The following is a 27,275-nucleotide window of genomic DNA, read 5'->3' on the forward strand; positions in this document are numbered from 1 at the left end:
TCAAAAATCCAATTTTATCCTTCGTTAATTGATGGACACAGCTTCTGATCTTCATAACCATTGGGACGTCCCAAAGCAGTGAGTGGCACCATGAGTGGTGGGAACAGCAATGCACAAACATGGCCGCTGTGCATACAGCACACACGATACAACAATGGCGGCACAACAAGGCTTCCAGGGACCCGGGAGGGATCCCCTAGGCCTCTAGGACAGGCCCAGGCAGGATGGGGGGCCCGTGCCTGGAGCCCCCACCATGTACAAACCCCACGGCCGCCCACCCTCCCCAATCGCCAGTATAGTGCCCGGCCCCCAACCAAGGAGGTGGACCAGACCACCCACAAAGCATAAGTGGAAGAGGGGGGGATTGCCTGAAGGGAAGGAGGGGAACCCGGGGCTCCTTCCGTCCCAAGGAGGGACCCACTTCCACCCCAAAACCCTCCAGGGGGAGAGCTACTAATACCAGGAACCAGGCATACACCGCTCCAGACAGAACCACTCGCCATCTAAATGGGGGGCTGTCGGCCAGGAGGAACGCTGCGACTCGGGCCAAGACCCGGTCGTATGCAACCTCACGAGGCGTTTAACACTCAGGCCAGCCCCCATCCGGTGAGGCTTTTAACTCGCAGGCTAGCCCCCATCCAGTGGGGCTATGTTGCAGCCGACCTAGCGTGGGGCTGAGGTCTGCACGCGCTCGCAAGCCAGACTGGGGTGAGCACTGGATCTAGATTACCCAGCCTGTCGCCCATTCCGGCATTTGACTGTAGATCTCACAGAAAAAAGCCAGGAGAAAAATTTCTATCTGAAAAGAAAAAATTGCCAGGACCAGAGATCCCAGCAAGGAACTAGGTCCTTACTCCTGACTAGGCAGAGAAGAAAAACTATAGCAGGGAGAGGGAATATACCCCTTGGGACTGCCCATAGGCATAGCCAGACTTATTTCTGCCTAGTGTCCTACTCCTGTAGGGGGCAGTATAACCCAATGGTTATGAAGATCAGGAGCTGTGTCTGCCAATAAACGAATAAGAAATTGAGTTTGACACCCTTGCGTTAAGTGTAAATAAATATACCTGTTGTAAATGTGAAGTGGACACTTTGTCTTGGCCTGGGCTTTCCTCTTTAATAGGGTTTTCATCCAACTCCACATGAAAGATGTAAAATATAAAACCGTATAAAGCAGGTCCAAGGCCGTTGCACAGCCCTCGAATTCCTGTTATCATCCCTTGCACAACACCTGCAGTAAAACAAACATTCATTAATGTCAAGATTTGATCTACTATATTAGACATTAGAAAGCCAATAAATATAGACACCAATTCAGACATTGTTTACCGTTAATCATTTTGATCCCTGCTGTCAAGAAGATGCATATGTACAACAGTAAGACATTCACTTTAGTAGTTCTATATTGAGAATTCACTTCTATAAAAAGGAAAATCGAGCAGAAGCTTAAGGAATTCCTGGATTGTAAGCTCTAACAAGCAGGGCCCTCTGATTCTTGCTGTATTGAATTCTATTGTAACTGTCATGTTGTAAAGCCCTGCGCAAACGGTTGAAGCTATACACATCCTGTATAGTAACAATAATAATCACTGCAAGGCATAAAAAAGACTTGCCCCCTTAATGACCACGCCATTTTTTGCGATTCGGCACTGCGTTACTTTAACTGACAATTGCGTGGTTGTGCGACGCTGTACTCCCGCAGGGCTAGAGAGCGGGCGTGCGTGCCTGAGACCAGCTCCCGCGAGCCGCCGTACAGGTTCACCGATTTGCGCAGTATATCTGCGGCGGCTGGTCTTTAAGTGGTTAATGTGTCAGGGATAACTCAAAATGGAATAAGGTTTTAGAAAGTCCCCCTGCTGGTTGTCCAGAAATCAAACCTCTCAAAATGTGCCTCAGACTAATACATTCTTATTGGTGGACTTGCATTTTAACTTCAGGATCCACTGCTACAGTTTTACATCACTAATTTGATGTTAAATACTGGGGTTATGGCAGCACATAGCTGCCATAACGCCGGTATTTTCTTATAGGACTGGCAATTCTCTTTCACATAAATGTAGTCCCAGCGGCGGATAAGCCGCAGGATCGCTTTTATGGGTGACAGGAGAGGTGCGCCCCCACTCCTGCAGCTTCCCGGTCGTTTTACCCACTTACCGAAGCCGTTGGTAGCGGGGAAACGATTCAGTCCATCCATGTCCCAGGCAGGAAGTCGAGTGAGGTCAAGATGGCCCCCTACTCGACTACGGCCTTGGAGGACAGGAGCGATGTCATACATCACTTCCTCCCAACGGCCTTAAAGGGCCTATTTTTTTTCATGATGAAAAAAAATGTTGTTTTCTTTTGCTTTTAACCAGTTTAGGATGTGCTGCTCCCAGGCAAATCGCCGTACATCTACGGCGCTCACTCTCGGGAGGCTAAGGGGCGAGCGAGCGCGCGCCGCCGATGCGCTCCGGCTCGTCAGCGGGGAAGCCGTTGCAGCGGGCAGGCGGCTATGATTGCCGCATGACACCCGCGATCGTTCCCTGCTGAGAGAGAAGAACGGTCAGCTGTTGTAAACACAGCTGGCCGTTGTTCTCCCTGAAATGATCATAGTGACCATGTGATCATTCTATATAGGATCACGTCTCTATGGTCATTTCAGAAGCCACGCCCACCAGTTAGAATCTCTCCCCTAGGCTCACATTTAACCCCTTGATCACCCATAATGTTAACCCCTTCCCTGCCATATTTTTAGCACTGATTACTGTGGTAATGTCACTGGTCCCCCCAAAAGTGTCAAAAATGTCAGTTAGGTGTCCGATCTATTCGCCGCAATGTCACAGTCCCGCAAAAAAAAAAAAAAAAAATGCAGATTGCCACCATTACTAGTTTAAAAAAAAAAAAACAATAAAAAATAACATAAATCTTTCCCGTAGTTAGTATAGTTAGTAGACGCAATAACTTATGCGCAAACCAATCAAAATAAGCTTATTGCTATTTTTTTTTACCAAAAATATGTAGCAGAAAACAAAATTGGCATAAAATGTTAAAAAATGTTGATTTTTACATTTTTTTTTTTAAACGTCATTGCAAAATGTGAATTTTTTTTTTTTTTTTCAAAATTGTCGCTTTTTTTCCCCGTTTATAGGGCAAAAAAAAAAAAAAAAAAAATTTGCACAGGTGATCAAATACCACCAAAAGAAAAGGACATCAATTTTATTTGGGTACAGCGTCACACAACCGAGCAATTATCCATTAAAGTAACGTAGTGCCGAATCGCAAAATAGGGCCTGGTAAGGAAGGGGGCAAATCCTTCCGGACCTTAAAGTGGTTAAGTGTAGATGTGAGATCTGAGGTCTTTTTGACCCCAGATCTCACACATTAAAGAGGACCTGTCCTGCTCTTTTCTATTACAAGGGATGTTTACATTCCTTGTAATAGGAATAAGTAATCAAAAACATTTTTTTTAAAAAGGGACAGTAGTGTAAAAATAAAAAGGTAAAGAAAGAAAAAAATTAATTTAAAGCGCCCCATCCCTCCGAGCTCGCGTGCAGAAGCAAAGACATACCCAAGTCACGCCCACATATGTAAACGGTGTTCAAACCACACACGAGGTATAGCTGCGATCGTTCAAGCGAGAGCAATAATTCTAGCCTTAGGCTGGCCATACGCTATACAATTTTCTTGTTCAACTTTCCTTTAGATTTACCAAAACCATGTAATATAGGGTCAAACCTAAACACTTTCAATTTGTATGCAGTCAGGCAGGCCCTTGCACTACATAGTTTAAGGTAAATCTAAAGGAAATTGAATAAGAAAATTGTATAGTGTATGGCCAGCCTTAGACCTCCTCCAACTATAAAATGGTAACTTGTAGAAATTTTTAAAATGTCACCTATGGAGATTTTTAAGTACCAATGTTTGTATCCATTCCACGAGCGTGCGTAATTTTGAAGCATGACATGTTGGGTATCTATTTACTCGGCGTAACATTATCTTTCACATTATAGAAAAAAAACTGGGCTAACTTATACGGTTTACTTTTTTTTTAATTTAAAAATTTTATTTTTCCCCCCCAAAAAAAAAAAAACTGCGTTGATAAGACCGCTGCGCAAATACAGTGTGACAAAGTATTTCAACGATCTCCATTTTATTCTCTAGGTCTCAGCTAATAAAAAAAAATATATAATGTTTGGGGGTTTTAAGTCATTTTCTGGCATAAAAACTGGATTCTTGACTTTCCGTAAAATCCTTTTCTCTTAAGTTCATTGACTGACACAGCTTCTGGTATTCTTAACCATTGGGTTATACTGCCCCATACAGGACACAAGGCAGAAAAAAATTCTGGCTACACCCATGGGCAGTCCCAGGGGGTATACTCCCTCTCTGCTATAGCCACTCAGTTTTGTTACAAGCAGCGTCAGGAGAATTCTAATTACAGAGAGGGGTGGGGGGTGCTGTGTCAATCAATGAACATCAGAGAAATTAATTTTACGGTAAGTCAAATATCCCATTTTCGCTTTAGTTCATTGACAGACACAGCTTTTGGTATTCCTAACCATTGGGACACCCCAAAGCAGTGTTAAATATGAGGGCTGGGAACAGCAAAAAAATTCACAAGGCTAAACAGGAGCCAACCAGGCAACAGGAGCTTAACAAAAACAGGAGCCCACCTGAAAAAAACAATACACCCTCAAAGAGGTTTAGGTCCTCCAAAAAGCAGCCTGCAAAATCTTGCGGCCAAGGAAAGCATCCGCAGATGCCAACACATCCACTTTATAAAACTTTGTAAAAACGTGCAACGATGACCAGGTGGCCACCTTGCAAACCTGTGTTACTGACGCCTGATGACGGAAGGCCCAGAGGCACTAAGCGCCCTAGTAGAGAGTGCCTGGACAGGGAAAGGAGGAACCTGACCCCTGATGGAAAAGGCCTTAACCATCGTATCTCGGAGGCATCTAAAAATGGTCGCAGAGGGGGCGGGCAACCCTTTACGAGGCCATCCATGAGCACAAATAGAGAGTGACTTTCTGAAAGACTCCGTAGCTGCCAGGTACACCCTAATTACTCGTGCCACATCAAAGACATGCAAGGCAATTTCCTTTGAATGTTTAGGCCTAAGACACAGGGAAGGCAACACAATGTCGTTATTCAAATGAAAATTAAAGACCACCTTAGGAAGGAGTGACAGACCAGAGGAAAGCACCACCTTATCCCTGTGAATCACCAAAGAAGGTGGACAGGATACGCCACCAGGTCCAACACCCTGCGCGCAGAGGTGATAGCCACCAAAAAAGGCCATCATCTGAGACAGCGTATGCAGGGGAATCTCCCGAAAATTCTCCAAAGATTTCTGGAGAACTGAAAGAACCAAATTGAAGTCCCAAAGCGGTAAAGGAGACCACCCGGAGGGACCAAGTGCCAAACACCCTGAAGAAAGGTACGCACCAAAGATGTAGCCAAGGGTCGTTGGAAGAAAACCACCAAGGCAGACACCTGGCCCTTAATAGAATTCAAGCCCAACTTCTGTTCAACCCCCAGTTGAAGGAAGGTCAAGAGCCGAGCCACCAAAAAAGAGCGAGGAGGAACCCCAAGGGATTCACACCATGCGATGAACTTCTTCCACGTAAGATGGTAAATCTAACAAGAAGTAGATTTCCTAGCTTTTAACAGTGTAGGAATCATTGATTCAGACAATCCCCTATCCTTCAGCACCTGGCATTCAACAGCCAAGCCGTCAAAGCCAGCGACTGTAAAGCAGTCTGAAAGATTGGCCCTTGGGACAGCAGATCCTCCCTGAGAGGAAGCCTCCAAGGAAACGTCGGCAACCAGCCACACCAGGTCGGCGTACCAGGCCTGGCAAGGCCAGTCTGGGGCCACAAAAATGACGGGAATCCATTCTGTCTCCATCCTGTAGAAGTCTTGACAGAAGCTTGAGAGGAGGAAAGGCATAAATCAGAGGATACTGACCCCATGGGGCCACCAGCGTGTCTGTGGCGTCCACCAGAGGATCCAGTGACCGAGCCACGAACCTATGTACCTTTCTGTGGAGCCAAGACAAACAGATCCACCTTTAGGGATGCCCCACCGGAGACACAACTGATAAAACACTTCAGGATGAAGAGACCATTCCCCCTGGTCTAACGCCTGCAAACTGAGGTAGTCCTCCTGCCAAATGTTCCACAAAGTGAACTGTGGGGAGGGCTGGAACGAAACGTTCTGCCACCTGAGAATGCCGGCTACCTCCAGAACCGCCAGGGCACTTCTTGTGCCCCCCTGGAGATTGACTTAAGCCACGGTCATGGCTTTGTCGGATTGAATGCGCACTGGACAGCCTTCTAGACGACCTATCCAATGTTCCAGGCAGAGCCTGATCACACATTGATCGGTAGTCTGGATTCTTCTGAATCCAGACCCCCTGAGCAGAACTAGTGCAGAGGACGCCTCCCCACCCAAACAGGCTGGCATCCAAGGTGACCACAGTCCAATACAAGGGTAGGAAGGATTTTGCCCTGCCGGAGTGCCGGCGGACAAAGCCACCGAAGCAGGGACTCGCTCGTACCCCGGCTCAGCTGGATTTGGTTGTCCAGAGACTGCGGATTCTCGTCCCATGTGATGAGAATCTCCCGTTGCAGGGACCTCGTATGGAACTGCGCGAACTGGACCGCCTCAACACCATCAGACCCAATACCCGCATACAAGTCCGGGAGGACGACCATCTGCTGGTCAGCAGGAAAACAAAATGCAACCTGCAGTGTCTGAAGTTTGTCCAGAGAAAGAATTACTCTGGCTAAGGCTGAGTCCAGAGTCAGCCCTAGATAGTCTAGTTTCGTAGAAGGGACCAAGGCTGACTTCTGAAGATTCAGAATCCAGCCTAACTCTTCCAGAGTTCGTATGGTGGTCTCCAAGTTTTCCGCCAGCGCAGCAGAAGACTCTGCTCGCAGAAGGAGATCTTATAAATAGCCCAGGACCGCGATCCCCCCGCTGGCGTAACAATGCCAGTATAGGGGCCAACACCGTAGTAAAGACCCGGGGAGCGGAGGAGAGACCAAACGGTGATGCCCCCGAATTGATAACGTTCCTCTCCCACGGCAAAGCGGGGGAATCGTTGGTGACCGACACATATTAGAATGTGAAGATAGGCATCTTTGATGTCTACGGAACCAAGAAAATCCCCCTGCTGCAGGGAAGCCACCACTGTGTGAATAGACTCCATCCTGAACTTCTGCACTCGCACAAAGTTCAGCGCCTTGAGGTCCAGGATTGGACGCACCTTGCCCTCCTTCCTGGGGACTGTAAACAGGTTGAGTAAAAATTCCTGAAAACGTTCCGCATTCGGAACCGGGACAATCACCCCTTGAAGCAAAAGATCTTGCACCGTACCAAAGAGGGCCTGTAAGTGGACTGACAGCTGCTGTCAGTCATTGGAAAACGAACCTGGACAGTCTTCTACGGCCCTCTACCCAGATCTGGCATTTGGGCCCACCCACCACCTTATGACCTATGGGAGGAATCTGTCTCCACAGCTCCTCTCCGTGTTGACACACACTGATCCTTGGATCTCATTGGAACCTTATAAGACCCCTTTGGAACTTTATGAAGAAACCACTGGAGCACTACCTCTTCTGGCCCACTCATACAGATCTGGCCCCTGCAGAAGGGACGTCACATTGGCCTATTCTGTTGGCATCCGCGCTGAAACTCCCTGGGGGGATAGTGCGGGACTCCTCCCGCGTCCCTTGGCAGTCAAGCTCCATCTACATACACCATCTTACACAGCAGATCTACAGCAACTTCTTTTCATTTTATCTGCTGTGACTTCCTTGTCGCCTTCTACAGCTACTTGGAAATCAATATTCTCCATCTGTATACCCCTGAAGAAAGGCACTCTTGCCTGAAACACGTCGGCTTCAAGGATTTCCTCATCTTTCATCATATAACCCCACAGTATATGTGCAATTCAATGTTATACACATGGCTTCATATCCATGCAACTTCACTCATGTTTTTACAACACAGTAAATGTTTTTGTCTCTACCTTTTGTATAGATTGATTTCATGATCCATTTAATCTTGTTACAAATTAATAAGTTTTATCTACTCTTTTTTGGAAGTGTGACTGCCTTTAAAGTCCCACCCACCAGGGGGAATTTTTGTCTTGCTATAGCCTTTTGGGATGTTGGCAACCCACTTCCAGGGTTTCCTTTAGCTGGGGACACGCTACAGATAGAGGTGAGGGGGCACCTTTATGCTGAAGGAGCTTTGTCTGCGGATTCGGAGAAGCCCGCTCTCGACTTGCCAGACTAAGTTCGCTTGGATCCATCAGAGGCAGCCCCCAAAAGGCTTTGATCCCTTGTCAGTCGATCCTGAGGGACGAAAAAACGTATAAGCCGAAAAGGAGGGCCCACGTTTGTGACAAGGGTCCTTGCCCTTAGTAGCCTGTGGAGGAAAACGGAATTTTTGTAAAATCTTACCTGTAAAATTCCTTTCTCTGAGTCCTCCGACAGTCGCCGCCCCTTCATATTCATCACCAATGGGTTATGTCCTCTTATCCGTAGGAGTAGCTAGGCAATAGAATATGTTAGTACAAAAGACTTTTAACATATCCCCACCCCCAGGGGGTGGTCCCCTCAGTACATAACCCTCCACTTCCTGTAACCAAACCAGTTTCAGTGAAATAGCAGTAGAGAGTACATGAAAAACCCCAAAAGAGGGGCGGGGGCGGCGACTGTCGGAGGACTCAGAGAAAGGAATTTTACAGGTAAGATTTTACAAAAATTCCGTTTTCTCTTACGTCCTCCGACAGTCGCCGCCCCTTCATATTCATCACCAATGGGATGTCCCCAAGCAGTGTAAACATGAGGGGTGGGAAGAACGCAGCCGCGCCCAAGGCAACGCCGTCTCCCCATCAGAGAAAGGAACCTTACCAAAGGAAGGAACCCAGTTGGGCATAAGAACAAAACACCCGCTCAACAGGAGCAAGAAAACCCAGGGAAAAAACAAACGTCCCAAACAGTCAAAGAACCCGTAACAAGGGCTCTAGGGAACTGCCGCACCGAGAACCTTGCGGCCAAAGGAAGCATCAGCCGATGCCTTAACATCTACTCTGTAGAATTTTGTGAAAGTGTGAACGGTCGACCAAGTCGCCGCCTTACACACCTGGGCCACAGAGGCCCCATGACGACAGGCCCAAGACGTACTCAGAGATCTGGTAGAGTGCGCCTCCACAGGTACAGGGGGAACTTTCCCCTTCAAAGCATAGGCCTGATCAATGGTCTGTCTGATCCATTTGGCGATGGTAGAAGCCGACGCCGCCATGCCCTTCCGAGGACCTGCCGGAAGAACAAACAAGGCATCCGACTTGCGAAAAGACTCAGTCGATTTCAAGTAGACTCTAATCGCCCGGACAACATCCAAGGAGTGAAGCAGCACCTCCGTCGGATGCTTAGGCTTCGCGCAGAGCGAAGGTAGGACAATGTCCTCATTGAGATGAAAGTCCAAAACCCTTTTTGGAAGAAAAGAAAGGTTAGGTCGCAAGACCACCTTGTCCAAATGCACAACCAGATACGGAGACTTGCAGGACAAGGCTGCCAGCTCCGACACTCGACGAGTCGAGGTGATAGCCACCAAAAAGGCGACCTTCTTGGATAACAAAGACAGCGAGATTTCCCTGATCCTTTCAAAAGGAGCACGCTGCAATACAGACAGGACTAGATTCAAGTCCCAAGGGGGCAGAGGGTCCCTCCTAGGAGGGATCAGATGACGTACCCCCTGCACAGAAGTGCTAACCAAAGCGTTAGATGCCACAGGACGTTGAAACAGAACGGCCAAAGCGGACACCTGACCCTTGATCGTAGCCAGCGCCAAACGCTGTTCAACATCCGCCTGAAGGAAGGGCAACACCCTAGACACTGATTAAGTGGTAGGAGAGAAACCCCTGGATTCGCACCAGGCAAAACATGCCTTCCAAGTACGGTAGTAAACCTTCCCCGAGGAAGACCTCCTCGCAGTGATCAAGGTGTGAATGACCTCAGGGGAAAGACCCCTGGGCTTCAGGACCTCGGTTTCAACAGCCAGGCCGTCAAAGCCAGCGACTGTAAAGCAGGATGGAAGATCGGTCCTTGCGACAGAAGATCTTCTCGAAGAGGCAGACGCCACGGGACGTCGATTGCCAGATTTACGAGGTCTGCGTACAAGGACCGGCAAGGCCAGTCCGGTGCCACAAGAATCACCGCAGTTGGTTCCGAGTGCAACCTGCGAAGGAACCTGGACAGTAATTGAACCGGTGGAAACGCATACATCAGTCGGTACTGATGCCACGGGGCAACCAACGCGTCCGACGCGTCTGCCCGAGGATCGCGCGTCCTTGCCACGAACCGTGGAACTTTGTTGTGCAGACGAGATGCGAACAGGTCTACCTCCGGAAGACCCCACTTCGCGCACAACATCTGGAAGACATCCGGGTGAAGGGACCATTCCCCCTGGTCCAGGGTCTGGCGGCTCAGATAATCCGCCTGCCAATATTCCACTCCCGGAATGTGAACAGCTGATATTGTCGGGACATGCGTCACGGCCCAAGACAGAATCGCGGCCACTTCTCGAGCCGCCTGGGCACTCCTGGTGCCCCCTTGGTGATTGATGTAAGCCACCGCCGTGGCATTGTCCGCCTGCACCCTGACCGGACAGCCGTGAAGACTGTCCGTCCCACGACGAAGACAGAGGAGTACCGCTCGCAGTACCAGAACGTTGATCGGAAGGGAGGATTCCTCCTGCGACCAAACACCCTGGGCGGACAGAACGCCCAGAACACCACCCCAGCCCGACAGGCTGGCGTCCGTGGTGATCACCGTCCACGAAAGGGGACGAAAAGACTTGCCCCCCGACACTGAGGGGGACCGAAGCCACCACAGAAGATCCCTTCTGGTCTGAGAACGCAAGGATATCTGAAGATCCAGAGAGTGCGGTCGCCCATCCCACTTGGACAATATCTCCGCTTGGAGACCCCGAGTGTGAAACTGAGCGAAGGGAATCGCCTCGAAAACCGAGACCATCAATCCCAGACACCGCATGCACGTCCGAATGGACGAGAACTGATTGTCCCTGAGGGACCTGACTCCCTCCCGAAGAGCCCTGAGTTTGTCGTCCGGTAGGAAGACCTTCGCCTGGACAGAGTCCAGAATCATTCCCAGATACGGGAGGCGGACCGACGGGCACAATGTTGATTTTGGGAAATTGATCGTCCAACCAAACTCTGCAGAGTCTGCAACGTGACGGACAGATCCTTCACCAGACCTTGGTTGGTCGCAGACCGAACCAAAATATCGTCCAGACATCCCAGGACCGATATGCCCTGGGCTCTCAACAAGGCCAGAACCGGTGCCAGCACTTTGGTGAACACCCTCGGAGCCGAGGCGAGACCGAAAGGCAAAGCCACAAATTGGTAATGATCCTCCGCTATGGCGAATCGAAGGTACCTCTGGTGACCCTCGAAAATGGGGATGTGAAGATACGCATCCTTCAAGTCGATGGAAGCCATGAATTCCCCCGGAACCAGGGCAGCCACCACCGACCGCAGGGATTCCATGCGGAACTTGCGCACCCGCACAAAGCGGTTCAGCGCCTTCAAGTCCAGAATCGGACGTACCTTGCCCTCTTTCCTGGGCACGGTGAACAGATTGGAATAGAACCCCCGAAATCTGTCCCGATGAGGTACCGGGACCACCACACCCTGAGCCCTCAGGTCCTGCACCGCTAGGCGCAGGTCCCGCAAACGCTCCGGGGATAACAGAAGATTTGAGGGAAAAAATCTGCTCATCGGCCGAGAGAGAAACTCGATCTTGTAGCCAGATCGAACGAGTTCCTGAACCCACCTGTCCCGAACCCGGGACAGCCATGGCCGAGAGAAAACCGAGCAAGCGTCCCCCCACCCCAGACTCGGGTGAGGGCGCCCCTTCAGGCCGCACTGTTGTGGGCCGCAGAACCGGATTGGCCGGACTTTTGCTTACCTGCCCACGGCTCCTTCTTACCAGGAGCCGCCTTGGGCTTGTGGGATTGAGGCAAGAGCGTGCTCTTACCACCCGTGACTCACTAAATTAGTGCATCTAAGGATTCGCCAAAAAGGCGAGAACCATCATAAGGCAGATTGGCCAAGGTCTCACGGGAAGATTGATCCACAGACCAACACTTCAACCAAACCAGGCGGCGATTTTACACCGCCACACTGTGTACACGTGCAGCCAACGGAACCATATCCAGGTCCGCATCACACAAGTACATGACACCCTGGTGGATTTTATCCACCATATCCAAAGTCGCCTGGGGGGCAGAATCAGCCACCAGGACCCGCCTAAGCACCTGCGTCCAGCTCGCGACCGCCTGGGTCGCCATAAGAGAAGCGAATAAAGCTTTTAACATAGGACCCATAATAGAATAGGTGTGACGGGCAAGAGATTCCATTCTCTTGTCCGTGGCATCCCGGAACACCGGGGTGTCTTCAGCCGGAATCGCAGTGGATTTGTTTAAAACAGCTATCGCATGATCCACCGGCGGTGGAATACACCAGCGCTCATCAGTAGCAGGCGTAAAGGGATAGCGTAGCTTAAAACTACTAGGTACAGCAAATGGCTTGCGTATATTACGCCACTGTTCTTTAACAGCGTTTTGAATCAGCAGTGCAGGGGTACACCTGCGACGTTTTGCGCCTTTTCTGCGTCCCATCAGCCGCCAAGGCAGCTGGAGGACATGATTCCTCCTCTAACCGCAGTGTTTGCTTGATAGAAGCAACCAATTCATCCATGAGTGCAAGCTCTTCAGACGAGCCAGGGGGAGAATTATCAACCCCCTCCACCTCAGCCTCCATATCTGACCCGACAAGGTCCAGGGAGGAACGGGACCCCGAAAAGGAGACCCCAGCCACAGCAGCCCCAGTACCATCACCCTCTGAATCAGAGGAAATTGAAACAATGGGCCTTTGTGGATTGAGCAGCCACCAGCATTTGCACCTGAGTCGCAAGGCTAGCCACAATCGCAGCCAAATCCCCCCCATGGGGGGAGAGTACAGACCCCTGGCTCCCCACTAAAGTTGTAGGAAATTTGTTTTCCTGAGAATCCATGCCCCTGTAGCAGTAAAATAAATGGGTGACCGCCCCTTTAAGAGAGCGCTGCGATCGTAGCCCACTGCACACAAACACCCCACACAAGGGACCCCCACAGGGACAATTAAACCAAGGCAGGATACAGGGAATAGAGGGAAATGAACCTGGATATCGCTGCTGCTGCTGCCTGCGGTGCTCCTGAATGCTGGTATACAGGGCGCTCCATCAAAGCCTATGGAGGCTACAAGAAAATGGCCGCCATGCATGTAAAACATGCGGCCGGAGCGATCGCAGCCAAAATGGCGCCGTTTGGCGCCGAAACTGCCGCTCCCACACCCCATGAGGGTGAAGTAAAAGAAACATCCTAATTGCCCAGCAAAAGGAAACATGTTAAACTGCCGCAGCGGCGCTGTAATGTGCCCCAAGCATGAGAAAACTCAAGCCCCACAGCACACAGCCGTTCACATACAAACTGACACAGAGTGCAGCACAACCCCCCCTCCTGCAGCCCACAGCATGCAACATGAGGGATAGGGAGACAGTAAAATTGTGAACACAGGGTAAGGTAACACAGTCCCAGACTGACACCCCCCAGACAGACAGGTCCCCACATACATACACTTACCTCTAACATGGCGTGGGGAACCCGCACAGGCGAACAAACCGCTGAACATAAGGCAGGGAGAGTCGCATCCAGGACGCATCAGGAGGTGGGTTGAGAAACCGCACAGCGTCCGGTGAGGTAGCCACCTCACCTGGCATCCCTGCACGACACAGGGATGGGTCGTTCAGAAAACTCAGGAGCGATACCTGACTGAACGCTCGATGGCGGGCTGAGAAACCACTGACCCACAACCTGCGACCAGGGAGGTCAGCCCGAGACGCAGCCCGCATGATCCTCTTCTTCCGAAGAACTAACTAACGCTGATAAAATAACAGCTAACAAGAAGAGAGAGAAAAAACTCAAATAAAATCCAAAGAAAGGAAAGAGAGCTGGGACAAGGTGTCCCAGCACAGAAACATCCAGCCACTCCTAACAGCTAGACAAATGAAACTGGTTTGGTTACAGGAAGTGGAGGGTTATGTACTGAGGGGACCACCCCCTGGGGGTGGGGATATGTTAAAAGTCTTTTGTACTAACATATTCTATTGCCTAGCTACTCCTACGGATAAGAGGACATAACCCATTGGTGATGAATATGAAGGGGCGGCGACTGTCGGGAGGACGTAAGAGAAAGGTACTCTTCCCCCCGTGAGACCCCTAATGATGTCATCCAGGGTAGCTCCAAACAGGCAATCTCCTTGAAAAGCAAGAACAGCCAGGGCTTTTTTTTTTTTTTTTTTTTATATATATATATATATAGAAGTGTGGTCCGCAGACCAGCATTTTAAAGGCAAGGACCACTACCAAAACAGAGAGCCGAGCCACCAAGGGAGCCACATTCAAAGATGCATTGATGGGCACTGGTTGGCGGCACTGATAGATGGCAATGATAGGCACTGATGGGGAGGGCACTGGCGGGCAGCACTGATGGGGAGGGCAAGTGCCGACCCCCCCCCCCCCTGTCAGGAGAGCGGCAGATCGGCGCTCCTTTACTCGTGCCTGTTAGGCACGTACTGAGGAAAGCCGATCAACGGCTCTTCCTGTTTACTATGTGACCAGCCATGATTGGACACGGCTGGTCACATGGTAAAGAGCCTACGTCAAATATCGGAGATGCAGGGGGAGTCAGCCTGACACGCCGCATCACCGATCGCCGCTCTGGAGCTTATTATTCTGCCGCCGTCATATGACGTACGGTCAGGATAATGCAACCACTTTCCCAACTTCAAACGCCTATAGGGCGGGCGGGAAGTGGTTTAAGGCCAGAGACTCCTCAACTGGAATCACGGTTGCTTTGTTTAACCTGGAAACCGCAGGGTCCATCATCGGTGGAACAGACCACTTTTTGAAAAGGGACTCTTCATGAGTATTGCCTAGCAAATCTCTTAGGGACCCCAAGGGGGCGCTTCGGTTGTCCTCACTATTTCGTGACAGTGCTGTCAAAATAGGCGGGGGAACACCTTTTTCCTCTGGGTGGTTTGTGAGTGCCAAGGGAACCCGCGCCCCTATCGCAGTCGCAGCTGCGTCCCTCTTTAGAGGCTCACGCACAAATACAATCAGTGTGTCCACCAGCGCCTTTTCGTGCGCGGTTGTAGACGTGTCACTATCTGAGTATTCAGGGCATGTGGTTGCAGACCCATCAGAGTGACTCACATCCACAACGGCCGAATCAGGATCTGATGAGACAGGTGGGGGGGGGGGGGCGCTTCTTGCTAGCCCGTTGCCCGAAGGCCACCTCCATCGGGGACACAAGGGACGGCTATAAGTGCATGGCTGGATGGTTGGGACCCAGAGGGTCCCGGAGCCTCAGAGATGGGATCAGGTGGATAGATGTGCTCCAAAGACACCGTTAGCCACCAGGGGGACTCACGGAATAAGTGTTAAAACACTGCTAAGGGACACCGCAACCGCGCAGACAGCACCACCCGGTTGCCAGCTACAAGCACCAGTCGGCCCCACCAGATTCACCACCTGTAGAACCAGGCACCACTGGTCATCAGGAGAATCTGCACTGCATATATGCATTTAGGAAGTGAAAAGAATCCAGGAGTCAGCACTAGGGAATGAGGGGGAACTCCCACTGCTGAAAACGCCAGCCTCGAACTCCAGTCATGGCCTCCGCTGTTTTCAATGGCAAACCCACGCAAAATGGCCGCTGTGCATTCTAACCTACGGCTACAAGAAAATGGCGGCCCCCCCACGAGGCTCTCGGGAACCCAGGAGGTATCCCTAGCCACAGGACAGGAACAAGACAGGAAGAGGGGGCCCTAGCAAGAGCCCCACCAGATACAACGGGGGGGAGAGACAGGTGAGGGGGGGGGGGGAGAGACAGGGGGGGGGGGAGAGACAGGTGAGGGGGGGGGGGGGGAGAGACAGGTGAGGGGGGGGAGAGAGAGACAGGTGAGGGGGGGAGAGAGAGACAGGTGAGGGGGGGAGAGAGAGACAGGTGAGGGGGGGAGAGAGAGACAGGTGAGGGGGGGGGGAGAGAGAGACAGGTGAGGGGGGGGAGAGAGAGACAGGTGAGGGGGGGGAGAGAGACAGGTGAGGGGGGGGGAGAGAGAGACAGGTGAGGGGGGGGAGAGAGAGACAGGTGAGGGGGGGGAGAGAGAGACAGGTGAGGGGGGGGAGAGAGAGACAGGTGAGGGGGGGGAGAGAGAGACAGGTGAGGGGGGGAGAGAGACAGGTGAGGGGGGGGGAGAGAGACAGGTGAGGGGGGGAGGAGAGAGACAGGTGAGGGGGGGAGGAGAGAGACAGGTGAGGGGGGGAGAGAGACAGGTGAGGGGGGGGAGAGAGACAGGTGAGGGGGGGGAGAGAGACAGGTGAGGGGGGGAGAGAGACAGGTGAGGGGGGGAGAGAGACAGGTGAGGGGGGGAGAGAGACAGGTGAGGGGGGGAGAGACAGGTGAGGGGTGGGGTCCAGGAAGGAGGAGAACCTGGGGGTCTGACACTCACATGGCGTGGTCCGTGTCCGCCCCAAAACCCTTCAGGGGATGAAGGGGGGGGCGACGCAACGGACAGCTACTCACTAAACCAGGAACCAGGGGGGCACCGCTCCAGACAAATCCTCCTCTCCATCGAAATGGGGGGGCTGTCGGCCAGGAGGGATGCTGCGACTGAGGCCGAGGTCTAGTCCTATGCGACGTTTAACTTGCAGGCCCAGCCCTCGTTCAGTGCGGCTATGTTATAGGCCGACCTAGTGCAGAGCTAAGGCCTGCACGTGCACGCTGGCCAGACTGAGGTGACCACTAGATCTAGATTATCCAGCCCGTTGCCAAGTCCAGTGGCTGATTGTTGATCTCTCAGGAAAAATACAGGAGGAAAAAACTTACTATCTAAACAAAATTTTGCCAGGACCAAAGTTCCCAGCAAGGAACTAAGTCCTTACTCCTGACTAGGCAGAAAAAACTGGGTTGGTATAGCAGAGAGAGAGGAAGTATACCCCCTGGGACTGCCCATGGGCGTAGCCAGAATTTTTTTCTGCTTCGTGTCCTACTCCTGTAGGGGGCAGTATAACCCAATGGTTAAGAATACCAGAAGCTGTTTCCATCAATGAACGAAAGAGAAATATTGATTTTAATTTGTATACAGTATGTCAGAAATAGGCCTGATCCTTAAGTGGTAAACACAAACATATTATTTAGTATACCATTGACAGGTAAAATTGTACAGTCTACTAGATATTTCATTAAAAATTCCATAAAGCTTCTTACTGCAGTCCTTTAGGAGAGGGATTTTACATACCTCTTGAGACTTAACTTCACTGGAAACACTGCAAGAAACATCTGTGCGCGCGTGCGCAAGCACACACGTGAGCATAATTTATAGATTGCATTTGCACCTCAAAACACTGCAGTAAGAATATTTGTGGAATTAAGCATATATTCTTTCAAACCACACCGTGCAAAAAGTTTTAGGTTTGGACTACATACAACAAATTTGTCTCATGTCTACCTTACCTTGTTGGTCAGCATCTGCAGTTCGAGACACCAGAGCACTCACTGCAGGGAATGTAATACTGGACATGGCTGCCACAGCACCAGCAGCCCACATCATCCTAAACAAGTATGAAGTGGAGACATTACATTACATTTATAATCGTATGTGACATTTTTTGGTACAATTACAAAAAGTACATTGTATCCCTGCAGCAATTGTAGCAAATTGTCCTCTAGTTAGGGTTTACATGTAGTTTAGTTTGTCAAAGCACCGTGCATCATAAAAACGGTCATGCTTTTGTTATATATATATATATATATATATATATATATATATATATATATATATATATATATATATATATATATATATATATATATATATATATATATATATATAAAAGAGGGTTTTAACATTTTTCCCTCAGTATTTTATCTCAGTGCTGCAAATCTCCTAGTTTTTCAGGCAGTAGGCACTTCCTGCTTACATGCATTTCCTAATGTGGCAGCTGCATATCATTGCTCTAGACTAGCTACACGATTATGGTCTACTAGGGTTCGGTGTACCAGGGTGACCATTCAGGATCAAAACTGGGAGACAGAACACTGCAGCTTTTGAGGAATTTGTTAACACCCGGTTAATGTATTCATAATAAAAAAAATTGGATTAGATCTACTTTAAATGCACACTGGGTGTTAATCGTTGTACATTCTCAGTATAATATAGTACTTCAGTTCTTCATCTGTAAATTCCATCTCTTTTAGTACAGTACAGGACACAGACAACCTATTCATACATCATGGGTTATAGGTGAATATACCTTCAGGTGAATGGACACTAGCAAGCTTTTGAGGGAACATCCTCGCCCATAAACTTTTCCCACTCTGTTGGTCCTTAGTTTGGTAGCAAGCAATGCATTGCAGAGTAAACCAAGATGAGTAAAGGAGTGTCCTGTACTGTACTCCAAGATAAGAATTTTAACAGCTTTCTGCCTGCCCACAGTACATTTACAGCGGATGGGCAGCAAAGCCAGGCTAGGCGATGTACCTGTACGCTGTGGCCTTTTTTCCTGGCTTAGACAGCACAAGTTTGTCAGCAGAAATTAGCCAATTATTTTTGGCTAAAACCTGCTGATCGGCTGTGACCAATCACAGCACAGATTTCTGTGTTGACAAACACATACAGAACTCTGTACATGGACTGTGATCTGTCAGTTTCTTCTCCCTAAAATCATATCTGACTTTAGAAAGAAAAAACTGCCAGATCTGTAAGTAAAACAGTACACATTATCTTTGTTAGAGACACAGTTAACCTTGTTTTCCCCTTGATGTTAATCCCTTCCCAGCCAGTGTCAGTACAGTGCACACTATTTATCACTGATCACTGAGCGACTGTTACCAGAGACATCAGTGTCAGGTGTCCCTCCTAGGCCGTGTCGAAGTGCCAGATTGCCTGACGCACTCTCACAATCCCACGATAAGTCGCTGATCACGGATATTACAAGAATAGCATCTATAGCTGCATAAATTGCAGGATATATATCATGGTTTGTAGATGCTATATCTTTCACACAAACCAATTACACTTTTTGGGATTTTTTTTTAACCAAAGACATTAGCAGAATACATTTTGGCCGAAAAAAAAATGAAAAAAAGTTTAATTGGATGGGTTATTTTTTTTTAAACAAAAATGTATTTTTTTGTTTAATAAAAAATAAAACCCAGTGGCGGTGAAAAGCCACCAAAAGAAAGCTCTAATTGCGTGAAAAAAAATATGATATACATTTTTGGGCCGAAAAAAAAAAACAAACAATCGATTAATCGAAAATTAATCGATTATGAAAATAGTTGTCAACTATTTTCATAATCGATTAGTTGGCCTGCATACAGGATGCATCATTTGTTTACATATCAGAAGACACAGTGCAGCACACATACACTGTCCATAGATGTCAGTAAGTGCCTTAGAACTTTAGAACTTGTGAATGTGTGAAGAGCAATTCCTCATGGGACATGTAGTCCTGGGCAGGAAGTGAGTGGTTCTAAAGGCAGAAGTTTTTCACCTTGCTATAGGGGCACTCTATACTATACTTTGCAGCTTGCTATTGGGGCGCTCTGAAGGCAGGAGGAGCCAGAAGCGTCAGTGGGAGATACAAGAAGAGACGAATCAGGGCTGCTCTGTGCAAAACCATTACACAGAGCAGGTAAGTAGAACACGTTTCTTGTTTTTTTTTTAATCTGCCTAACAACAAATTAGCCAAAAAAAAAAAAAGCATAAAAAAAATGAAAAAACGCAGCAAAATCACATGCGCAAAACACACAGCAAAAAGCATGAAAAGCAAACTGCATAGGTGCGAACCGAGCCTTATGCTGGTCATACACATATCGATTTTCGGACGAGAATATTCATACGAAAAATCTTAGTACATTCGCTGAATGAAAACGTTTGAAAATTTCACCTGCTTTCAGTTTAAAAATGAATGTAATTTCTGAACGAAAACCACATACATGGTCTGAAAATTCCTTTGACCAAGAAGTTTGCTATTCTTCGGTTTGGAATCTGTCACTGTTGTAAAAAACAAACGTCAATTTGACCCCACTAACGATTTAAAAATCGAACAAATATTCTTAAAATGAAATTTTTTTGAAGGAAGACATTGTTTTTGTATGGCCAGCATTAAGTGAAAACAGACGCAGGGAGCTTTTATCAAGCCACTTGCCTATGACAAGGGAATCTGTCATACAGAACAAATTACAGTTCTGTTTGAAAATCAGCAAAAAAAAAAAAAAGTCTTTTTTTTCCTTAAAAAAAAAAAAATTGATCCGAGTCTGATGATATTTACCAGATTCAACCTCTAATAGTCCCATGGGTGTCCAACCTTTTGGCTTCTCTGGGCCACATTGAGTGTAGGGAAAATTTATCGGGCCGCATATAAAATATATACTATAGTTAAGGTATACAAGTACTAAAATGTCACTGCGCCCCCAGCACTAATTTAACACAACTAGAAGATGATCAAATGAAATGGAATCAGTATACAGAGGTTTACTTCTTCTGAGAGATAATAAAGGAACACTCTAACCACCATGGCCACTTCAGTGATTTGAAGTGGTCATGGTGGTAGGAGTCAGAAACACTGCACATGCTCCCCTCCCCTCTGAGGCAGCCTCTGCCTGTTAGTTGGAAGCTGCTGTGGCCGTGCCCCCAGCCCAACTTCCTTCCTCCCCAGCAAAAAAAAAAAAAATTGTCAGGGGGCAGTGGGCCGCATTGCCTGCAGTCCCGGGCCGCAGGTTGGACATGCCTGGTCTATACAGTATATATCTCCTCTATTATTCTCAGAGTGGATTAGAGATTTTGCTCCCTAACCATATAGTTGGTTATTTTTATATACCACTGTATATAGTTATTTAGATATAAATTGCCTTTAAAAAAAAAAAAATAATAATTTACTTATTAACTAAATTATACACCACACTTTTTTTTTTAAGGTTATTATCTGATTAGTCTAAATAATAATTGGCCAACTAATCCATTATGAAAATAATAGTTAGTTGCAGCCCTAATAAATTTCATTTGTGTACAGTGTTGCATTACTGCCTAAATGCCAGTTAAAGTACCACAGTGCTGATTAGTAAAAAATGCCCTGAGGTCAAGTGGTTAAAGGCAAGTCAAAATTCCTCCTATCTTAATAGTACAGCATAGGGCACAGGCAACTTATTCATACCCCATGGGACATTTCCAAGCAATGAATAGAAAAGGTGGGCATAAACTAGGCAAACAGAACTGTACCAACAGGGCCAAAAAATACAACAGGGGTCAAGGACTCAAGTTTACAGCACTGCTGCAATAACCTTGTGGCCAAAATCTGCATTTGCAGAAGACTGGATGTCCACTTGGTAAAACTTTGAGAAAATACTAGAAGGCGGCTTTACACAGTTGAGCTACAGAGGCTTGGTGCCGAAAAGCCCAAGAAAACTTCCACGGATCTGGTGGAGAGGGGCATTTAACATCACTGGAGGTGGTTTTTGCAATCAAGTTTGTATCAACCGCGCAATGGATTCTGAAGGAGGGTGCCCCTTGTGTGATCCTGAGTAAAGAACAAAGAGGGAATATATTTGTCTAATGGAAGCAGTACCTTTTAGGTATACTCTAATCGCTAACTACATCCAGACAAAGCAGAGACTACTGCATAGGAAGGAGGGCACAAGGAATGCAGAACAATGTACTCTGAGATAAAATGCTCAAACCACCTTTAGAAAAAAGGAAAGTCAACCTTGTTGTGAAGTATGGGGAAGGGGTGTCAGTTCAGATACATGCCTGGCAGACGTGATGGCTACCAAAAAGCTACTTTGCTTTTCAGATTGTGCAAGTAAATCTTCCTGATGGGCTCAAAGGGTCATTTCTGCTATGCAGAGAAAGCCAAATTAGGGTCTGAATCTGAGGGAAGCACAGGGTGCTGCAAAGGGAACTTGAAACAAGACCTTGAAATATGGGTGGCTTTACACTGCCCTGTAGTTTTTTTGCAGGTTAGCTGCTCTTTCATAGACTTCTATGAGTTCCTCAGGTTTTGGTGCAGTTTCAGAAAGCACACCAAAATTCCGTTATGCTGCATCTATGGTGCACTTTTTGAAACTGCACCAAAACCGTGGGCCATCGTAGAAGTCAATGGCAAAGCACAGCTAACCTTCAGAAAAACAGCGGGTTAGCTTTGCCCAAAGTGCAGAGGGAACTCACCGGGGCAGTGTGAAGCCACCCTAAAGGATATCACAAGGTAATGCAAAGGTAGAGCCTTTGGAAAGGATGGACAAGGTCAATAAAAATGGATTTTTGTAAAATCTTACCGTAAAATCCTTTTCTCTTAGCTCATCGACAGACGTAGTCCTCGGTGATACACCACCTTCGGGTTATGTTACCTCCGCAGGAGCAGGACTAGACAGGAAATTAAAAAGCTCTGGCCACACCCTAGGGGCAGTCCCAGAGGGTATATCCTCTCTCTCTCTGCCTCAGCAAATCAGTTATGTGAAAAAGCAGTGCTTAGAGAATTTAACCCAACCCAACTCCAAAACAGAGGGGCGGGGACTACGTCTGTCGATGAGCTAAGAGAAAAGGATTTTACGGTAAGATTTTACAAAAATCCATTTTTCTCTAGCGCTCATCGACAGACGTAGTCCTCGGTGATACACCACCTTCGGGACGTCCCAGAGCAGTATCACAACTGAGGGGTGGGAAAATGGAAATCAAATCCCAATCTAGAAGGCCCAACCGGTGCCAACTAGAAGTTTACAATGCTCATCCTTAATGATGAGACTCAACCAAAAAAAGAGAAAACAATTTTTTTTTTTTTTTTTTCAAACAGAAAAAAACCCTCGAGGTAGACCACCGGTCTCCTCAAATTGCGGCCTGCAAAACCTTGTGGCCAAATGAGGCATCCGCCGATGCCGTCACATCAATTTTATAGAATTTTGTAAAGGTATGTACCGACGACCAGGTGGCCGCCTTACATACCTGGACCACTGACGCCTGATGGCGAAAGGCCCAGGAAGTACTGAGCGCTCGAGTGGAGTGCGCCCTAACAGGGAACGGAGGACTCTGACCCTTAATAGAATAAGCCTGTACCACCGTTTGTCTAATCCATTTGGCAATGGTCGCGGCAGATGCAGGCAAACCCTTTCTGGGGCCATCCGTGATCACAAAAAGTGAATCCGTCTTACGGAATGATTCCGTAGCTTTCAGGTATACCCTGATTGCCCGAACCACATCTAAGGAATGCAACGCATGTTCCCGATGATGCTTGGGCTGAGGACACAAGGAAGGTAGTACAATATCTTCATTCAGATGAAAATCTGAAACCACCTTGGGAAGAAAAGATGGCTTAGGATGAAGTACTACCTTATCCCTATGAATCACTAGGTATGGTGACTGGCATGATAATGCAGCCAGTTCTGACACCCTGCGAGCAGAAGTAATAGCCACCAAGAAGGCCACCTTCTGGGATAGAGTAAGCAAGGGAATCTCCCTGATGTTTTCAAAGGGAGGTTTCTGTAGAACCGACAAAACCAAATTAAGATCCCAGGGCGGTAAGGGCGCGCGGACTGGAGGAGCCAGGTGCCGCACCCCCTGGATGAAATTCCGCACCAAGGATTTGGTAGCTAAAGGCTTCTGAAAGAAGATTGCTAATGCTGAAACTTGACCCTTGATGGTGCTCAAGGCTAGCTTCTGCTCAACCCCTTGTTGCAAAAAGGCCAATATTCGAGTCACCGAATAGGTACGTGGAGGAAATCCTAAAGATTCGCACCACGCAATATAAGTCTTCCATGTGTGATAATAGACTTTGCTGGAAGTCGCTTTCCTTGCTTTAATAAGGGTAGGAATGACTGAAGTAGACAAACCTCTGTCCTTCAGTACTTGGGTCTCAATGGCCAGGCCATTAAAACCAGCGACTGTAAAGCACGAAGGTAAATTGGTCCTTGAGACCACAGACACTCCCTGAGACGAAGTTCCCACGGAACGTCTGCGACTAACATGTCCAAGTCGGCCAGGCCGGCTTGAGGAGGCCAGCCTAGAATTTCTAGGACCACTGGCGCTGATTGGATCTGAACCAGGCGTCCCTAGAGCTATCTGGCCCCGACCATCCGAGAAAGTCTGGTCGTTTTCTGTTCCCACACATTTATCAGATACCTGATAGTTATCAGGAAAGGTGATCTTTTCTGGTTGAACCTCAGGGACCGAAGTCACCCGACTAGAGGCTACTAGGCCTATCTGGTCAACCAGATCCGATTCCTGTGAGGTATCGGGACTAATCTTAGGAAAAGGTAAAGGAAAAGATCTTTTCAGGGAACGGTAACTACCGCTTCCTGTGGTACTTAAATGTTGGAAGGGAAGAATCTCACCGGTAGTAGTGGTTGATGCTCGATCTAATGTCCTGAATACCGGTGAAAACGTCCCCCCACCCTGAAACCGGGTGGGGGCGCACCTTCAGGCTGTGTACTCCTTTGCTTCGGGTTTGGCTGGGTTGGTCCCCTTCTTGAACCCTCCTGGAGGAGTCTTGCCTTTCCCGCTAGTACCAGCCGGGCGCCCTTTATGGGCGGTAAAGAAAGGTCCTCGCTTGTTGCGAGGTCCCTTAGCTTTTGCAGCCTGTGGCAAAAAAGTGCTCTTGCCCCCAGTGGCATCCTTAATGATTTCATCTAGGTTGGCTCCAAATAGACGATTCCCCTGAAAGGGGAGATTGGTCAAGGTCTTTTTGGAACCTAGGTCAGCTGACCAGCATTTTAACCACAGCACACGTCTGAGGATCACTGCTAACTTAGATGCATGCCCTAATAGGGGAGTAGTGTCCAAGGCTGCGTCACAGATAAACCGTAGCCCTTGTATGATCTGTTCCATCAAATCAGATGTCTCCTGGGGAATATCTTTTCCCCTAAGATCTTGGCGTACCATTTTCGCCCATTCCGTAAGTGTCTGGGAAACTAGACCAATAACGATTACTGGTCTAAATGCTGACCCTATCAGAGAAAAGATAGTGCGGGACTCTGCTTCTATCTTTCGATCCACCGGATCCTTAAAGGACGAAGTGTCCTCCACTGGAATAACCGTGGCTTTATTCAGCCTGGAAATAGGCGGATCCACGACTGGTGGTACCGTCCATTTCTTAATGATGGATTCCTCAAACGGATAGCGTCTAGCAATACGCTTGGAAATAGTAAAGGTACGTTTAGAATGCTCCCATTCTCCTTTAATCTGATTACCAAAACATTTAGGTACAGGAAAAGCCTTCGCCGTCTTGATGGGCTTATTAGTCCCAAAAGGCCTCTCTGTTTCAGTTGCCTCTGCCGGTAAAGCCTCAAGTTTTAAGGTTTCTTGCACTGCCACAACTAGTGCGTCCACCAATGCTTCTTCCTGAATTATAGCAAGAGAAGAAGCGTCCTCCTCACTGTCTGAGGGGGCTTTACCTGGGATAACAGCCCTTGCAGAGGAACCTGCAACTGCCGTGACCATCTCTGAATCTGAGTCAGAGGTGTCAGATGGTATAGGGGTAGGCGGGGGTCGCTTCCTTGACCCCCGTCCCTGACAGGCCGCCTCCACCCGAGCCACCATAGACTCCAAAATTGCTGTAAATGACTCTATACTCTGTGCACCGGCGGGTCCCGAGGCCCCCTCGAGGGAAACAGGTGGGGGAATATGTGTGGCAGGGTCCATAATAACTCCAGTTACTTCCTGGATAATATAATTCAAAAGTAAAGAAAAAAACTTTTTTTTTTTTTTTTTTTTCTTTTCTGACCCCCAGCGCCACAAAAAAGCCCCTTAGTGTTACCTGCTTAGGGATCCCTATCGATCGAGAGAGAGAGAGATAGACCCCCAGGCTCACCACTTGATGCTCGGAGTTAAACTGCAACAGCTTACAGCGCTGTCTTGACAAACAGGAAGTCTTTTGGCTGGCTGCCCAGGAAGAAAGGAGGCGGCTCCGCCCCTCTGCACGCCTTCCGGCGCCTCCCCCAAGCTCCACGAGGTGTAGGATCACCTCAAACATGGCCGCCCCCATGCTGGAGACACGAGGCTACGCCAAAATGGCGGCTCGTGCGATCCAGCAAAAAAAATGGCGGCGGCCTAAACTGAATAGCGGTGTGCTGCAGGGCACACAACACTCTCTCTGCATGGGGATATGGCGTGGTTGGCGGTACCGGCCCTGGCGGACCGCGTGGCCGTTCGGGAGGCCTGCTAATAGCTGGAGATCTGATTTGGAAGGCAGTCTACATGTCCGTGGCTTCTGACTGGTAGGTAGCTTATACTTAACCCATAAGATTCCCAGAATGCCACAGATTACATCTTTAAAACATGTATACAATAGATTGTTAGCTCCCAAGCCAAGCCTCCTGGCTTTGCACACATAAATCACACTCAAAGTAGGAGGATTTGTGACATGTTATAGGATAGAAAGGACTCTTTCTTACCATACAGAGAGGGGCCCGCGTTCACCACAAAACCCGTCAGGGAAAAAGGGAGAACATACTACTCACCATACCGGAACCAGGCGGGCACCAACTCCTGACAGTACCCCTCTCCACCGGGGCGGGAGGGCTGTCGAACGATACGGACGCCGTGACTCATGGTCTTTGGCGTTTCGGCGGGACGTTTAACTCGCGTGGACAGTCCTTTAATGGGACTTTGTCGCGGCCGACCCAGCGCGGAGCTATGGCCTGCACGCGCTCGTAGGCTGAACTGGGGTGACCACCGGATCTCAACATCCAGCCCGTCGCCCAGTTCAGCTTTCTTGCTTGAAGATCTCACAGGAACACTGGAGAAAAAAGCTGTCTAAAAAAATCCTTTAAGAAAAAATTCTTGCCAGGACCTAAGATCCCAGCAAGGTGTCTAGGTCCTTACTCCTAACTAGACAGAAAATAACTGATTTGCTGAGGCAGAGAGAGAGAGGATATACCCTCTGGGACTGCCCCTAGGGTGTGGCCAGAGCTTTTTAATTTCCTGTCTAGTCCTGCTCCTGCGGAGGTAACATAACCCGAAGGTGGTGTATCACCGAGGACTACGTCTGTCGATGAGCGCTAGAGAAATGCCCTTTGGATGTGCTAACAGTTAAAATTCTGATCAAGTCCGGACGTTGCTAAATATCATCTTGCGGTCCACCTAGGCCGGCTGATTGACTGGAGGAGA

General features: G+C 48.5%; 1 protein-coding gene across 1 annotated transcript in view; it reads right to left on the reverse strand.

Annotated features, from left to right (window-relative positions):
• Window positions 1–27,275, reverse strand: part of MFSD14A (major facilitator superfamily domain containing 14A) — a 120,368-nt gene that overhangs the window by 13,639 nt on the left and 79,454 nt on the right. The window contains exons 11-12 of the mRNA XM_082265526.1: window positions 17,633–17,730; window positions 1,068–1,231 (exon numbers count right to left, since the gene is read on the reverse strand). Coding sequence (XP_082121652.1) covers window positions 1,068–1,231; window positions 17,633–17,730 — 262 coding nt within the window. The remainder of the gene's footprint in view (window positions 1–1,067; window positions 1,232–17,632; window positions 17,731–27,275) is intronic.

This window comes from Pelophylax lessonae (genome assembly GCF_965119305.1).
Source record: "Pelophylax lessonae genome assembly, chromosome: 8".
NCBI lineage: Eukaryota > Metazoa > Chordata > Amphibia > Anura > Ranidae > Pelophylax > Pelophylax lessonae.